This window comes from Bufo gargarizans, chromosome 7 (assembly GCF_014858855.1).
Source record: "Bufo gargarizans isolate SCDJY-AF-19 chromosome 7, ASM1485885v1, whole genome shotgun sequence".
Lineage (NCBI taxonomy): Eukaryota > Metazoa > Chordata > Amphibia > Anura > Bufonidae > Bufo > Bufo gargarizans.
In genome coordinates, this window is record NC_058086.1 from 11,262,153 (window position 1) to 11,279,815 (window position 17,663).

General features: G+C 45.3%; 1 protein-coding gene across 1 annotated transcript in view; it reads left to right on the plus strand.

Moving 5' to 3' along the window:
- The window catches only part of IPPK (inositol-pentakisphosphate 2-kinase), a 62,910-nt gene that overhangs the window by 31,754 nt on the left and 13,493 nt on the right, over window positions 1–17,663 (plus strand). The window contains exons 4-10 of the mRNA XM_044301539.1: window positions 440–506; window positions 4,380–4,498; window positions 5,821–5,910; window positions 7,926–7,984; window positions 11,501–11,573; window positions 11,669–11,951; window positions 14,925–15,075. Of these exons, the coding sequence (XP_044157474.1) occupies window positions 440–506; window positions 4,380–4,498; window positions 5,821–5,910; window positions 7,926–7,984; window positions 11,501–11,573; window positions 11,669–11,951; window positions 14,925–15,075 (842 nt within the window). The remainder of the gene's footprint in view (window positions 1–439; window positions 507–4,379; window positions 4,499–5,820; window positions 5,911–7,925; window positions 7,985–11,500; window positions 11,574–11,668; window positions 11,952–14,924; window positions 15,076–17,663) is intronic.

Sequence of the window (17,663 nt, forward strand, 5' to 3'; positions counted from 1 at the left end):
CAAAATGCATTCCGTTCCGTTTGGTTGTGTTCTCATACCGGAGAGCGAACCGCAGCATGCTGCAGTTTTCTTTCAGTCATGTGATGCGGTCAGTCAGTCATGACCCCCAATGCAAGTCAATGGGGACGGATCTGATTTCTCTGACACAATAGAAAACGGATCCGTCCCCAATTAACTTTCAGTGGAGTTCATGACTGATCCGTCCTGTCTATGTTAAAGATAATACAACCGGATCCGTTCATAACGGATGCAGACGGTTGTATTACCAGTAACGGAAGCGTTTTTGCTGAGCCCTGCCAGATCCAGTAAAAACGCTAGAGTGAAAGTAGCCTAAGCCAGTAATGCAGATTTTGACTTGATTGGCTTATTAGAGGATGGACTGGCTTGTGATGACGGTAATGAGGACAGATTATGACTGTCGCTCTGCATTGTTTTACAGGATGTGGTGAAATTACCCTTGGATTTTCTGAAACGCCTCTGCTTGAAGGTGCAGTCTGAAAGACCAGGCAAGTGACTGGCTGTAGTACGAGCAGCAATGGTTTCCTTTATGTAGACACCTCCTTTGCTTAATGGTGGCAATTTGCAATTTAAAGCATCTCCTTGATCACCCTGTTAAACATCCATGCTATGTACATTTGCATGTTCCCTTGCAGTCTCCACACCCCTGTGAAGGTATGCTCCTGGATAATAATTCCTTTAGTGCCCAAATATTTTCAGGGCATGCGCAGGATATTGTCAAAGATGCTTCCGCTCATGCTGAAGACACACGACCACACAGACATACATGCATGGACTCTATAGTATGCTGCTATATACGTGTATCTATAGTATATACATGCACAAAGACACCTGCATTGACTCGTGCAGCTCCTCGCACATGGATCCTGAAAACAGGGGATATCCAGTATCTGGGACGGACTGGAAACCTAAAGTGACCCTGGAAAAAAAAAAAAGTGGCTCCATGTTGTAGGCAGGTGCAAATTGACAGAAGGCGGGACAACACAAGTAGGCAGGACCAGCAATATCGTAGAGCAGAACAATATACCGCCCCAGCAGAACCAAATACCCCAGTGCAGCACAATATACCGCCCCAGCAGAACCAAATACCCCAGTGCAGCACAATATACCGCCCCAGCAGAACCAAATACCCCAGTGCAGCACAATATACCGCCCCAGCAGAACCAAATACCCCAGTGCAGCACAATATACCGCCCCAGCAGAACCAAATACCCCAGTGCAGCACAATATACCGCCCCAGCAGAACCAAATACCACAGTGCAGCACAATATACCGCCCCAGCAGAACCAAATACCACAGTGCAGCACAATATACCGCCCCAGCAGAACCAAATACCACAGTGCAGCACAATATACCGCCCCAGCAGAACCAAATACCACAGTGCAGCACAATATACCGCCCCAGCAGAACCAAATACCACAGTGCAGCACAATATACCGCCCCAGCAGAACCAAATACCACAGTGCAGCACAATATACCGCCCCAGCAGAACCAAATACCACAGTGCAGCACAATATACCGCCCCAGCAGAACCAAATACCACAGTGCAGCACAATATACCGCCCCAGCAGAACCAAATACCACAGTGCAGCACAATATACCGCCCCAGCAGAACCAAATACCACAGTGCAGCACAATATACCGCCCCAGCAGAACCAAATACCACAGTGCAGCACAATATACCGCCCCAGCAGAACCAAATACCACAGTGCAGCACAATATACCGCCCCAGCTGACTTAAATACCACAGTGCAGCACCATATACCGCCCCAGCTGACTTAAATACCACAGTGCAGCACCATATACCGCCCCAGCTGACTTAAATACCACAGTGCAGCACAATAGACTGCCCCAGCAGAACCAAATACCACAGTGCAGCACAATATATTGCCCCAGCAGAACCAAGGGGGACTTGATTTGCCATTAGAGATGAGCAAAGTTCTTAAAAATTTGATTTGGCTGCTTCGCTGAATTTTACAAAAAAAATTAGCTTATTCACAAAGAGCTTTTTTTTTTTGTAAGTAGTGGGTGCAATGAGAGGGAATGGTGATTGCACCTCCACCTGTCATTGAGCCCCTCAGACGCAGCGTTTATCATTGATTGCGGCATCTGAGATTAATATTAAAGCATTTTAGTGGTTGCTTATAAAAAAGAAACAAAAAAATGTAATCATACTTGCCTAATCCATTTGAGCGCGAAGAGACCTCCACAGCCATCTTGCTTAAAGATTCAGCGTGAAATCTCATGTGGCGTGTGATGTCATCACGTCGTCCAGCATTGTGAAGTCATATCTCACCACGTGCGGGATTTCACACAGCATCTTCAAGCAAGATGGCCACAGCGGCCTCTTTGGCTCAAATGGTTGATGCAAGTATGAGTTTGTTTGTTTTTCATTGCCATTTCAGGGAAAATCGATTTGTTACCACAAAGCACGAGGAAATTCGGCTTTGCAGCGAATCAGATTTTCCCTAAAATTCTGATCGAAGTCCATTTTGTGAATTTCGATTCACTAAACTCTTAGGCTACTTTCACAGCAGCGTTTTTGCTGGATCAGTCATGGATCCATTTTCTATTGCTGCCATCTTTGCTGTGATGCCTTTGGGTTTATTACTGGATTGTCACAGTTGGGGTCCATTCACACGTCCATAAGTGTTTTGCGGATCCGCAAAACACTGACACTGGCAATGTGCGTTCCGCATTTTGCGGACCGCACATCGCCGGCACGTAATAGAAAATGCCTAATCTAGTCTGCAATTCCAGACAAGAATAGGACATGTTCTGTTTTTTTCGGGAACGGAATTGCAGACCCGGAAGTGCGGATCCGCAATTCCGTAAACGGGCAGCACATTGTGAGGCCCCATAGAAATGAATGGGTCTGCAATTCCGGAACAGAATGGATGTGTAAATGGAGCCTTACAATAACATTATAATAAAATATGGGAAATGGTGAGGTTTCTATAATAAATAAATAAATTCAAGGTAGAACTTTTAAAGGGTTTGGTCCACAATTAAATATTAGATCTGTTAGATCACAGCCAACAAACAACTTTTCTATTGGAATCGTGCTGGTGTCTACATATTGCTGTTTTTGCATGTTATGGCGCCCCCTGCTGTTCTTTTGATTCCCTATAGGAACATGTAATGTGTCTGATTCTTATTGACTGGTTGACCAATAGCAGGAACCACTCCACCTCCTGTGTGCATCAGGATCCAAATTGTGGGACAGAGCATGGGGGTCCATCAGCAGTGGTCACATTAGGTGGACGATCCAAGGGAAATTCAAAGAAAATCAGGGGGCGTCACAACTTTCTAACTGAATCTCTTGTTCAAACAGAAATGTATTATTTAATCATTGGGCAACTCCCTTTAAAGAGGGCCCGTCCCCTCTCCTGAGATGTCTGTTTTTGTAACTACTTACATTCCCCATGAAATTACAATTCTGGGGCATCTATTTTTATGACTATTTTGTGCTGTTCCTCTATTATTCCTTTTAGGAATGAAGATCCAGATGGGTGTTACCAGTTGGGGGTTGGAGTGTCCCTGCCCAGTGTGACACTATTCAGTCAGTACCGCTGGTATCAGACTGCATGGACACCACCTCCTAATGGCAACACCCTTCTGAACCTTCATTGCAAACTGCTTGTAATTCATTCACAGCTTTTAGCAGGAGTAATGGCACAATATAGTCATAAGGATAGAGGCCCTAGAATTGTTACTTGGGGTATACTAGTAGTTGCTAAAATAGACATGTCAGGAGAGGTGACGGGTGGCGTCATCTGCACGTGGTGACACTTGACAATGGCATATATTTGACAAGACACTGACTGTGATAGTAGTGTGAGAAGAAGTTGGGAGCCATTGTATGTGAAGCTCTGCTGTCACTTATGTGACTGGGGCCTTTAGTCATTACTTCGCAGTAGGTGAAGGACTTGGCTTTCCGCTGTCCAGACACACACATATCCGGGGATGGAAGAAATATAGTCTGACTAAATGGATTCTTTTTAAAGGGGTTTGATGGCCTCTCCTCAGGGTAGGTCATCAGTATCTGATCGGTGGGGTCTGACACCCGGGGCTGTACGTTGTATAGTGGTTGTGCTTGGTGTCACAGGCATGGCCGCTCATCCACTTCCCTACCAATCTTTAACGCACACGCATTTCCCCAGTATTCACAGCAGTGCCCCCACCACACACCTCTTTAGAAATTTGGCCAGCCCCTCTGACTACTTAGTGGTTGCTGGGGGCTTTTTCATGTCTTATTACCATTTTATTACGGTATGTATTTTGGGTCTTTTACGCTAATGGTTTATTATGTGTGTGCTCTTCCTGTGTATTTTTACAGTGTTTCTTGCCTCTTGTTGCAGAGTCTCGATGTGAGAAAGAGATGGATGTCAGCGGGTATGCCATGTGCCTTCCTAACCTCACCCGTCTGCAGACTTTCCCTTTTGTCGAGCACAGGCCTATATTCTGCATAGAGATTAAGGTGAACAGAATAGTGATGTTTGGTAACGCATTGTAAATTCCGGGGTCCTGGAGCTGGTAAACCAACCGTCTGACTCCTCTCCTGTGCCGCACTTTATACGTGGATCATGTGTAATAATTATTAATAACACATTCATGTGCTTCACAGTGTAGCTCCTTCTTTTCAGCCTTCGTGTTTGGCATATTACAAGGGTGATTGTTGGTTGTAGGCTTCCCTGAAGAGTTATCAGGTTGCTTTTCAAGGTTTGGATGGGGGGGCGCTGAGTTAGTGGGTTTTAGTATGGGGGATGTATGAAGATTTAGTGAGGAGCACACGAGGCAGGCAAGGAAGGAGGTCTTGTGGGGAGGTTTTGGGAGAGTAGATCAGAGATGGTTGGATGGGACAGGTTGTGGACAGCCTTGCATGTTGACGTTATTTGAATTTGCTGGGCAGAAGGCGGCCAGTGAAGGGATTGGCAGAGGGGAAATGAGGTCAGAGGTGGGTTCGCCTGGTAGCAGAGTTGAGAATGGGGGGCAAGAGAGTTTAATGGGAGGCCACACAGGAGGATGTTGCAGTAGTCTAAGCAGGAGATCATGAGGGTGCTAGTATTGTTAGCTTGGCTGAGGATTGAGCAGATACAAGAAATGACTGAACTTGAGGTGGTAAGGGTTTAGACGTGCAGTTTGAATGACAAGGTGGAATCCAAGGTTCCTCCGAGACAGCTGACGTTAGGTTCTGCTCATTATCACTGTAAGGTCTTGTTCACACTTGTGTCTATAATAGTCATGGCAGCTATGCCGTGTCATTTTTTCCAACTGATGCCACCAATGTGACTGATCCAGTTGAGGTAACACCATATTGTAAGTGTTGAACAGAAGCCTGGGGTGTCACGTGGATGTCCTTTTTGGTAGCTCACTGTTAAAGGTTCTTCTTAAGGTGTAGTCTAAAACATGGAGGGCACATAGTGTATATAATTGTGACAAATACATTTCCAGGAGGGGACAAAACAAAAATGCATGTAACATACTCCATGGATAATCCAGTACCTGTATACATGCATGGTTCCTACATAGAGAACTTGACCGGTGCAGGGAGAAGGTAGGTTTTTCCTGAGGTATCCTGTTCCAGTGATAGACTTGTAGGAACCTGAGGTCATTGCCTGAACAAAGCTGCATTGTCTTCCCGCTCCTGTTTCATCTGTGTCCAGCTCTAGACTTTGCAGGACGGAGACCATTAACACGTTCATGTACTGTGCATTGTAATCCTTTATATACCAGGTTTTCTTTTTGTGCAGAACTACACAGGAAATGATTGAGCTATTTTTCCTTTTCTTTACTTTATAGCCCAAATGTGGATTCATCCCATCTTCAGCCCATATCACTAAGGAGATCAAGAAGAAGGTGTGTCGGTTCTGTATGTACCAGCATCTTAAGGTGAGACCTTTCAACACTATATGCAGCACTTCATTATCTGTCACACAGCCCCCAGGATCTACAGTACGCTACCACCTAGTTTACTGTGGGGATGCCTTGCAGACAATCTGGAGGAGGCCCCCAGGTAAATAATTTATCTTTGTTTGCCCAAATATATATGTTGGCAGAGCGGTTTATCTTCCTGAGCAGCTGAAATGGGTCTTGTGATAATTTGCATTGTACATCTCAGCTTTATTCTCATAGTTGAAGAGAATTTTTCCCACAAAGAACACGTCTCCCCTATTCACAGGGTTGAGGATAAGTGTCCAACGGGTCAAACAACCCCTTTCCCTATCCCACCAACCTTGAGCATGGAGGTCCCTGATTCCCCACACGAATGGGCGGTGCACACGCATGAGCGCTGCTTCAGTCACTGCTTATGGGACTTCGGTCCCATGGAAGTGAATAGAGCAGTGGTTGAACATATATTCAAGGGCGAACCGGCCATAAACCCTAAAGGGGAATTTTCAAGTGGGCCCTCCTTTCGGCCACCGGTCAGGTTCATATCAATCTGATGCTTTCCCCATTAATTAATACTAGGAGCATCGGCTCTTTATGCACTTACCTGACGGCCACAGGAGCTGTTCTGAATTCAACTATATCGCTGTCCTCAGGATACTGCGGCTGGGGAAGCAGTATATTGTGCTGCACTGTGGTATTTGGTTCCGCTGGGGCCGTATTTTGTGCTGCACTACAGTACTGTTGGCGCTGCGTACTTCTGTTCCGGACTACTTGTATCGTCCCACCTTCTGTCAATCTGGACCCGCCTACAACGCTGGGCCACTTTTAGCTTATTTTGCAGGGCCCCTTTAAGTTCCCAGTCCTCCCCTACATGTGCATTAGCGCTTCATTAGCATGGGGAATTGGGGACTTCCATTCTTGAAAAAGGTTGAGTTTCTCCGAGGTCAGACCCATAGCGGTCAGGCTCGTATCTCCTATCCTTCTCATAGGGGAGTAAGTTGTCTTTGTGGTAAAACACCTTTAATGCACTTAAAGTACAGTAGATGTTATGAAGTCTGGTCCCTTGAATTGACTATATTTATTAAAATGTAAGATTACTTTTTGTGACTCTGGGGGAGTTTCATCTTAGATCAGAATTTTCCATCAGTCTTTGATCTCCCCTGCGCTGCCAGATGTGCCTAATGTTAGGTCGAGGGACCTTGTAATGTATTGGGTGCATCGGCGAGAGTCAGTGCCCCTAATCTGAAATCAATGGCAGCGTCGAGCTGCCATAAATGTCTGTCGTCTTTTACGCCAGAGTAGCATAAAAGAATATAATTGTGGCGGGCCCTATTGCCACTCTCATGCCCCCTTTTTGGAAAAGAGACAAGGACGGTGCAGAAAACATTTTGTCGCAGTGGCGTTTTAAAGTTTGCAAACACTTCTTTTGTCCTGAAAACTGGCATAGGGAGAAAACAAATCTCCCCCTATATTTTCAAAATGCTTTACACCTGCTACAAATGGCTGTTCCCATTTACATCCGCAAATAAACACGTGTGTCAGTCCGTGTGGACATCTGTATGGAGTCTGGGGTTGTCTGTGTCACAAAACAGACGTGTGAATTGAACCATTGACTTTAATGGGTTCCTGTTCATTCCATGTGCATGTGGATAGCACGCGGATGGAAAATATGGCCATTTGAATTGGGGGAGCGCTACGGCCTTCTCACATCCTCTCAAGGACTGCACCGTACATTGTGTAGCAGCTGTGCATGATACTGCGGCCCAGACCTATTCTGCACCACTATTGTGACTGCAGTGGTGCCGTGAGGACCTCCAGCGGTCAGATGTTTATCACCTGTCCCATAGATAAGTGATAAACGTCAGTTGTCAGAAACCCCTTGAACCCCACATCCTGTTGTAGTCGGATGTTTGAAGCACGGAAAGACACGTTGCTGTGTATGAATTGTCTACACATTACGCATATAAGATGATCAGCGGCTTTTTTGTAATTCTATCCTCATGTTTCTTTTACAGGTTGCCAAAGGAAAATGGAAGCGGATTAGCAAATACTGCCCTTTGGATCTTTTCTCGGGGTGATTGTCCATTTACTGGTTTTCTGCAACTGATTTTCTGGGAAATGTAATAGCGTAGTAGTGGCAACAAATGGTTAAATTGATTTGTTTCTCTTTATTTTGACAGTCTATAGCAAAACTGCAGCTTTAAGGTGGCCATACACATGAGGCTAAACCTGAGTAAAATGGACGATTTCAAACCAAATGAACGTTAGTAGGTTAAAATTTCACAACGAATGATCGTTTTCACACGACGATGGTCTATCATCAAGTGGCTAAAAGAAGTTGGATGTGTTCAATATTTTCTTCTAATAGACGGACAAAAGATCTTTCTTTGAAAAAAGGTTCTCAGAAGGATCTTTCATCCATCGCCCGGTTGGATTGGCTGTGTATGGCCAATATGGACCAAAATGTGTATGGCCGTGTCTGCAAGATGAGCCTCCACCAGATGATTGTTCATCTGCTGTTCCACCAACCTCTATCTAAGGCTACTTTCACACTAGCGTTTTTATTGGATCCGTCATGGTTCAGCAAAAACGCTTCCGTTACTGATAATACAACCGTCTGCATCTGTTACGAATGGATCCGGTTGTATTATCTGTAACATAGCCAAGACGAGTCCATCGTGAACTCCATTCAAAGTCAATGGGGGATGGATCTGTTTTCTATTGTCAGAAAACTGATCCATCCCCATTGACTTGCATTGTGGGTCACGACGGATCCGTGTTGCTCTGCATCCCAGGACGGAAAGCAAACCGTAGCATGCTGCGGTTTGCTCTCTGGTGCGAGAACGGAACTGAATGCATTTTGGAGCACTCCATTCTGTTAAGTTATATTTTTGTCCCCGTTGACAATGAATGGGGACAAAACTGAAGTGTTTTTTCCCGGTATTGAGACCCTATGACGGATCTCAATACCAAAAAATAGAAACGCTAGTGTGAAAGTAGCCTAATGTGTATGGCCAGCTTTACATATTCCTTCACCCATTGCATTGTGTCTGGGCGAAATAAAGTTGGCCCTATACATAAGGCCTCATGCACACGGCCGTATGTGTTTTTCAGTCTGCAGACAGCGGATCCACAAAACAATGATAACACCGGCCATGTGCGTCTCTCATTTTCCCGTTCCACACGTCACCCCTTGTTGTAAAAATGCCTATTCTTGTCCCCAAACGGACAAGAATGAGACCTGTTCCATTACTTTTGTGGAACAGACATTCAGCCACACGGATGCAGACAGCACACGGATGACATGTGTGCATTTTTTTTGCGGATCCATAGAGATGAATGGGTCGGTATGTGATCTGCAAAATGCGGTTCGGATGCAGACCGAAAATACATTCATGTGCATGAGGCCTTAGTCTAGAGTTAATCAAAAGGATGACGTCAAATTTAACAGTGAAGTCCAAAGGCAGAAAATTATCGGTCGCATATAAACTTTTCGCCTGATAGTTGGATGAAAGATCCGATTTTCGTTTAATGTGTGTGGATAGTTTGAACAACTTTAACGGCCAATTTGGACTGAATGTGTATGGCCCCTTTAGTTTATGGCAGCCGTGAATGAGTTCAATAAAAAGACCAGAGTCAGAGCTGATCTTTCCACCCATCAGAATGTCCCGGTAGGGCCTTTTATAAGGGCTCTCTGGGCGATAAAAAAGTCATCTTCTGTGATACCAAAGTAATCCATTTATTCTGCTAGAAATCCATTATGGTGTTGCATTCATTTTCTAGTCCTACACTGCTCCCAGAGCCATTGTACAGCGGAGACTAGCAAAGTGACTGTTGGGCCCCTTTCACACGAGCAAGTTTTTCGCGCGGGTGCAATGCGTGACGTGAACGCATTGCACCCGCACTGAATCCGGACCCATTCATTTCTATGAGGCTGTGCACACGAGCGGTGATTTTCACGCATCACTTGTGCATGCGTGAAAATCGCAGTGAATGGGGCTGCGTGAAAATCGTAAGCATCCGCAAGCAAGTGCGGATGCGGTGCGATTTTCATGCATGGTTGCTAGGAGACGATCGGGATGGGGACCCGATCATTATTATTTTCCCTTATTACATGGTTATAAGGAAAAATAATAGCATTCTTAATACAGAATGCATAGTACAATAGGGCTGGAGGGGTTTAAAAAAAAAAAATCATAAAAAATTTAACTCTCCTTAAAGGGGTTGTCCGGGTTCACAGCTGAACCTGGACATACCCTTATTTTCACCCCGGCACCCCCCCCCCCCCCCCCCTGAGCCTAGCATCGGAGCATCTCATGCTCCTAAGCGCTCCAGTGCCCTGCGAGGTCGATCGAGGGCACGGGCTCTTTTGTTTTCAATAACACACTGCCGGGCGGTAACTTCCGCCAGGCAGTGTGTTCGGTGACGTCACCGGCTCTGAGGGGCGGGCTTTAGCTCTGCCCTAGCCGTTTTACTGGCTACGGCAGAGCCAAATCCCGCCCATCAGTGCCGGTGACGTCACCGGGGTTCCTGTCAGCCCCATAGAGAGCCCCGGTACGTCACCGGAACTCAGAAAAATGCCTTTGCCCTGTGCAATTTAGCGCAGGGCAAAGGAGAGCATTGGAGCATGAACTGCTCCGATGCTCATGTCAGGGGGGCTGCCTGGATGAAAATGGAGGGCTGTCCAGGACAACCCCTTTTAATCCACTTGATCGCGCAGCCCGGCTTCTCTTCTGTCTTTTTTTCTTTGCTGTGCACAGGGAAAGGACCTTTGACGTCACTGTGCTCATCACATGGTCCGTCACATGATCAATCACCATGGTAAAAGATCATGTGATGAGCGCAGTGACGTCATCAAAGGTCCTATTCCTCAAAGAAGAAGACAGAAGAGATGTCGGCTGTGCGAACAAGTGGATTAAGGTGAGTTAAATTTTAATTTTAATTTTTTTTAACCCCTCCAGCACTATTTTACTATGCATTCTATATTCAGAATGCTATTATTTTCCCTTATAACCATGTTATAAGGGGAAATAATACAATCTACACAACCTTGAACCCAAACCTGAACTTCTGCGAAGAAGTTCGGGTCTGAGTACCACATTCAGTTTTTTATCACGCGCGTGCAAAACACATTGCACCCGCGCAATAAAAACTGAACAACGGAACGCAATCACAGTCAAAACTGACTGCAATTGGGTACCTACTTGTGCGGATTTGTCGTAACTCATTCGGACATGCTCATGTGAAAGGGACCTTAGGGCCCCAGACAAGTGATGGAACAAGTGGGCCCCAGACAAGTGATGCCTAGTTGCAGCTCAGCTTTTCACTGAACCATTGACTTTAGTGGGTGACTGTCGTAAAAATGGGGCTAAGTTGGTGCATGCTGCTATGATCATGTGACGGGGTTTCTATCAGTTGTGGGGTTCCCAGTTGTCATCCTAGTGATCGCTGTTACTGCAGTACCCCTTTAGTATTTTAGGAAATGGTCAGAGCAGATCTCTCCTTCTTGTAGAAGAAGACCACAGTAGTGAACATCTAGTCTGGGAGAAAGCTTCTCGTGCTGACCATAGACATTTCCTTCTTTTCGCAGCCATAAGCAGAGAATGCACTTTGCCTTGATGAGTTTACTTCAGGAGTCGCAAAACAACTTAAAAATCTTTAAGGTACGAGCCTGTTTACGCCGATCTGTGAAACCTTCATCTTAGAATATGATGAGACCATTATCCGCCATCTCCATGTCTTGGCTTTTGTTTTTTAGAATGGAGAATTAATCTATGGATGTCGGGATGACCAGGAGTACCTCTCAGACCTGAACGAGCTCGCTCGCCAACTGAAGCCATTTTTCTTCCCTGCAAATGGATTGGTTGGCGGTCCTCAGTGCACAAAGAATGTCCTGAAGGAACTGATTCATGTGCTGACGAGCACGCTGCTAAGCACCAGTGCAGACCAAGGAAGAGCTGGGAACATGAAGCCCATCCCTGTGTCTCAGGGAAGGAATTACTGTGAGGCTAGTCACTTCTGCACAGAGTATCTGAGAAGTGGTAAGAACTACACTTTATGAATGACTTCTGCCAGAAATGACACTTACCAGGGTCCCCGTGGTGTAAATTGATGGGTTTCTATATTCAGGAATATGTCCTGCTTCTGTCCACTTGGCAGAGGCTTCTGTCAGCGATGTTTCCAGTCCTATGGATGTACACATGTGGACGGAATCGCATGCGCTGCTGCAGACAATCACTGGCTTCAGTGGCAGCGTGTCGTCAAGCGATACATGACGAAAAACAAAAGAAAGAGAAAAGATTATGATGATGTCTGATTTTTATTGTTTATTTCAGTCATGGCATAACCTGTTTAACCCTTTCAGTACAGAGCCACTTTTCACCTTTTGCAAATCTGAGAGGTGTCCCTTTTATGTGGTAATAGCTTTGGAACGCTTTTACTTATCTAGGCCATTCTGAGATTGTTTTCTCGTGACACATCGTACTTCATGTTAGTGGTGAATTCGAGTTGATATATTTCACCTTTTATATATAAAATAATCCAAAATTCACCAAAAGTTTCTCTACTTTTAAGGGTACTTTCACACTTGCAGCAGAGGATTCAGGCAGGCAGTTCCATCAATCTGGATGCATTTGTGAGACAGATCCGGATCTGTTTCACAAATGCATTACAATACCGGATCCTGCTCCTAGAGGCTCCGTTCTCCCACCTTTGTCGCCTCCCTCCAAGTCCTGATTGAGAGGGCCAGGCAGCGCTCGCATCTGTCTGCCAGCCCTGTGCTCTGGGGAGGGAAAGATGCTCGTATGCTGCCAGCTTCCTCACCGCAAGTTTTATTTTAGTTTTTATTTTATTCACTGCATAGGAAATATTTTTTAATATTTTAATAGTTTGGACTTTTTGGATGTGGCGATATGTAATATGTTTATTTATTGTTTACCAATGAAGATAACTCGCCCATTAATTCAAATACAGGAGGCTATATGATTCTGCAGCCGGCACCGACCTCTATGACAAGGCGCTGCGATTCACGGCAGTTAGCCCCCTCAGGTGCCGCACCTAAGCAGTTAACTGTCGTGGATTGCAGTGCCTTGTCATCGAGGTTGGGTGCCGGCTATATGATTCTGCAGCCGACACCCGCCTCCTGTATCTTCATTGGTGGAGCAGTAGCCACAGCCCCTCCTCTTCCCCTCTGTGTTCTCATTGGTGACAGCGGCACAGTGGGGAGGGAGAAAGACTCCCCTGAACATGGCCATGTTCTCTGATACTAGGCTGTGCTGTTTTTATAAAGCCGGTTGATATGGACACGGCGATACCTAATATGTACTATTTTTTTATTAATTCCCCCCCTATTCTTTTACAATTTTTGTTTTACTTTTATTTTAGGAAAATTACAACTTTTTTTTTTTTATTGAAACTTTTGTTTAATTTTTTTTATTTGAAAAACTTAATTTTTTCTTTTTACATAATTTTTTTGTCCCACTCTGGGACTTCAACTTTTCGTTGTCTGAACCCCGTTGCAATTACTCAATGTAATACACTTACAGCCTGCTTCCTGTGAGATTCAGGGGGCTGGATATCACAGGCTGACAGGGAAGGCATCGGGCTGACTTCCCAGCCATCGTCACAGCAGCGCGGGACCTGTGAGGATACCGCACATGCCACTGTCAGCGCGGACTATGGAAGTGCTAGGGTTAATGCGCTGGCAACGGTGTTTTCACCAATGCAGGTGCATACAGCAGGGGTCCGGCTATCAGTGACTGCCGGACCCCTGCAGCTCCTGTCCCCGCCCGATCAGCGCGATGGGATTTCGGACCCATACATATACGGCGCTGGTATCCTACGGGTTAAGATGCAGAGCCGTCTTTAGAATTGGGCATAAGGCAGAGTCTGAAAGTGAGTAAATGTGTAGTAGCATCATCACTGTTCCTGGTTTCCAGGTGGGTGACTTATAAAAATATATCTATTAGAGAGTAACTTAAAGGGGTTTTATCTTCTGGATGGGTAACTTGCTGTGAGTGAGGACGGAGTTGAGCATGTGCTGTCCTCGACTTTTCCGGTCAGGCTTAGAGTTTGGCGCTGCAGCACTAATGATTGACTTCCACCTCATTCAGACTTCTCCTTGGCGAACCCTACAGCTGGGAGAGGAGGGGACGAGGTACTAACGCCCCTTGTTCTAATGATCAGTGGGGGGGGGGGGGGGGGGTTACATTACTGAACTAAAATTAAAAAATTTCTTGTACTAACTCAAGTTAGTAGGTGATGCATGTTTTTATCTAAAATACCCCTATAAAGGAGTTTTCGGAGACTTTTAGCTCTGGATAGGTCATCAGTATCTGATTGGTGGGTCACATGGTCTGACGCCTTGGAGCCTGTGACGTCATGTTCACGTTTTCCTTGCTGATCACGCCCTCACCACTTTGACAGGGCCAAGCAGTGTAGACATGCTCACGCCTGGCCCTGAAGTTGTACAGCAGTGCGTTTGGCGCACACGGCTGAAGATCGCCAGGCAGATGGAATTTCAAAACAAACTAAATGATTGAATATTGAAACTCAACATGCCCGATCCTTCATCACCCTGACAGATCATTAACTGGGACCTCCTCATGCACATTAACTTGTCGGACAAATCTGACATGTTTGCGGATTTGGCAGACAGTGGTGTAACCTGTGTGGAGGCTTTCTGCTTGGTGTGATCTAAGGAGAAGGGGACAAGCTTTCTATACGGCCGGGTTCACATCTGCGTTGTGAACTCCAGCTCTGTATCCGACGTACATGCCGGCTTTTAGCCGGACAAAAAAAATGATGCATGCAATATTTTTTGTCAGCATATATGCTGGAAAGTGGCTGGATATGGTGAAATAGGGCAGTCTGTCCCTCCATGCAGATGTGAACCCAGCCTAAAATAAGGTCCAATTGTGCCCAACCTCATAACTGCTGAGATCAATGTACAGTCACTGGTGTTGGTAATTCACTTGTCTTCCTGAGGAGTGAGACCATTACATTTTTTCTGGCAGATAAACACAAGATGGAGAGCACAGGATTGCCTAAAGGATGCATCTTGTACAAGACGCTTCAGGCTCAAATGCTGGACATGCTGGACATTGAAGGACTACACCCTTTGTATAAGAGGGTAGAGAAGTATTTGGAGGAGTGCCCTGAGGAGCGGTAAGAAGAATTCTGCTGTCCTGATCTGTTGTCTTATCTGATGACCTTTGGGGTCCTTACACTTCTCTGATTTTATTTTTTGTGGATAAGAAAACTTGACCATTTCCCTCAGGCCTGGCCGGAAACTGTTATGAAGTCTCTTCTGGGGACAACCTGATAGAGGAGGATTGTCCAGTATATAGAACTAACAGAACACAATTACGTAGCTGCATGTGTGTTGTATGTAGGTTATAAGACGCATTCAAATGCTATAGTTCAGGGATACTCAAGTACTTTTATAAAGGTCCGCATACCTGAGGCTGCTGTCGGGTGAAGGTCTGAGCTTAAAAAAATAAAAATACAATTTTAAGGAGAAAAAAACATCAGCGGGGCCACACCTAAGTCCACCATATCCCCTTTCTGCTGATCACACAGGAAGAGTGCCCCCTTAGTGCCTCCCCACACAGTAAGAATGTCCTTTTTGCCACCATCTATAATGATGCCCCTTAGTGCCCCCCCCCCCCCCCCCAGTATGATGCCCCCCTCACAGCAGGGTAATCCCATGGTGCCCCTACACAGTATGATGCTCCTTTAGTAGCCCTGACAGTGTGATGCCTCCTTAGTGCCTCCCCACACAGTATGATGCCACCTCACAGTAGGATGAACCCTTAACTGCTCCTACGCAGAATGAGGCCCCCAGAACAAAGTGGTGTCCTCTAAGTTCCCCCTCACACAGTATGATGTCCTCTTAGATGCTCCTCGCACATTGATGTGATGTCCCCATTAGGTGGCTTCCACCCAGTGTAATGTCCCCTTAAGTCGCCCTCATCACAGTATGATGGTCCCTTAAATGGCCCACACAGTATGCCCCCTAGATGGACCCCTGCACTGGGTTATGCCCCCTTGGATATACTGTCTATAACAATTCTGCAGCAGCCTTTTTTTTTTTTTTTTTTTTATTTTATAGAACTGTGTTGTGCTGTTCTTTCATTATTCCTTATAGAAGTTTATGAATGAATTGCCCCGACATACTGTTCAATAAGTACTGCCATGTTACTAGTGGAGGATATGCCCCTGCACACTGTTCATCAGTACTGCTATGTTACTAGTGGATGATATGCCCCTGCACACTGTCTACACTGCCATGTTACTAGTGGAGGATATGCCCTGGCACATTGTCCAATTACTACTGCCATGTTACTAGTGGAGGATATGCCCTGGCACACTGTCCAATCAGTACTGCCATGTTACTAGTGGAGGATATGCCCTGGCACGCTGTCCAATCAGTACTGCCATGTTACTAGGGGAGGATATGCCCCGGCACACTGTTCATCAGTACTGCTATGTTACTAGTGGAGGATATGCCCTGGCACACTGTCCAATCAGTACTTCCATGTTACTAGTGGAGGATATGCCCTGGCACACCGTCCAATCAGTACTGCCAGTGTCAGACACACCCTCCACTGGTAGTACCCAGCTTGATTTTCATTGCAGACTGCTGGCAATTTATTCAAAAACTGCTAGAAGTAATAATGGAAGAACAGCACAACAGAGTTATGAGAATAATTTTTATATATGAGGAATGTAAGTAGTTAGTGAAACAGACCTGTCGGGGGAGGTGACGGCTCCTCGTTCTATGATGTTGACAGTACTATATATAATATGGTTATTATCCTACTGTTAAAGGGTCTGTCCAATCTGAACATTTATGATGCATCCACAGAATACAGTTAAAGGTAGATTGGCTTATACCAACCCATAGACATCAAACGTTACAGAATGGGTTAATTGGGCAGGTTTGCCACGCCGCCTTTTCATGATGGTGATGCTTCCCGTATTCGTGTCCTCAGGAGAAGGCGTCTCGCTTCTCAGTGCAGTCTTAATGGCTTTGAAAGGATTACCCAAAAGTTTTTCCCACAACAAAGCTGCCTGGTTTCTCATTTTTGCTACACCCAGTGAATTTGGAAGAGAAACAACCACGGCTACAGGAGCGAGATGGGTGTGGGAAGATGCTAATATAGCGAAGCAGGAAAGTAGTGCGATCCAGGAAGGAGCCGTGAACCTGAAATAACAATGACATTGTATGTAACACAGACAGTTACCCCCAACATCCCAATGGATGAATAACAATCCTGTATCAATGTTCACTCTACACACTGTATGTACAGTTCAGTGGTTCACCACTAGATGGCAGAGCAACATCATTTTAGAATCTATTTACAAAACTAGAGCAAAGTATAGGAAAAATGGACTGTAAATTTCAGAGTATTTAGTCGTGTGTGTGTCTGTGTGTGTGTGTGTCCCCCAATACCCAGCATGGTTTAATAGGAAGGGGGGGTATTAATATGGGCCACATTAAGATTCAGTATTATGTAAGTGAGTTTTAAAATTGTAGTGTAGTTGTAGTGTTTTCTAGAAATATAGGGCAGAATGTATGATAATTTATCATTAAGGAGAAAACATGTCCCCAGACTAGAGGAGGAGGGTAATTTTAAAATAAAACATAACCTTTAATTGATATGCAGTAAAAAAAAAGTGTCCTAACGAACACCAATAGTGTAGTACAAAAATAAAATTAAAACTGAGAGGGTCCCATTGATAATGGGTAC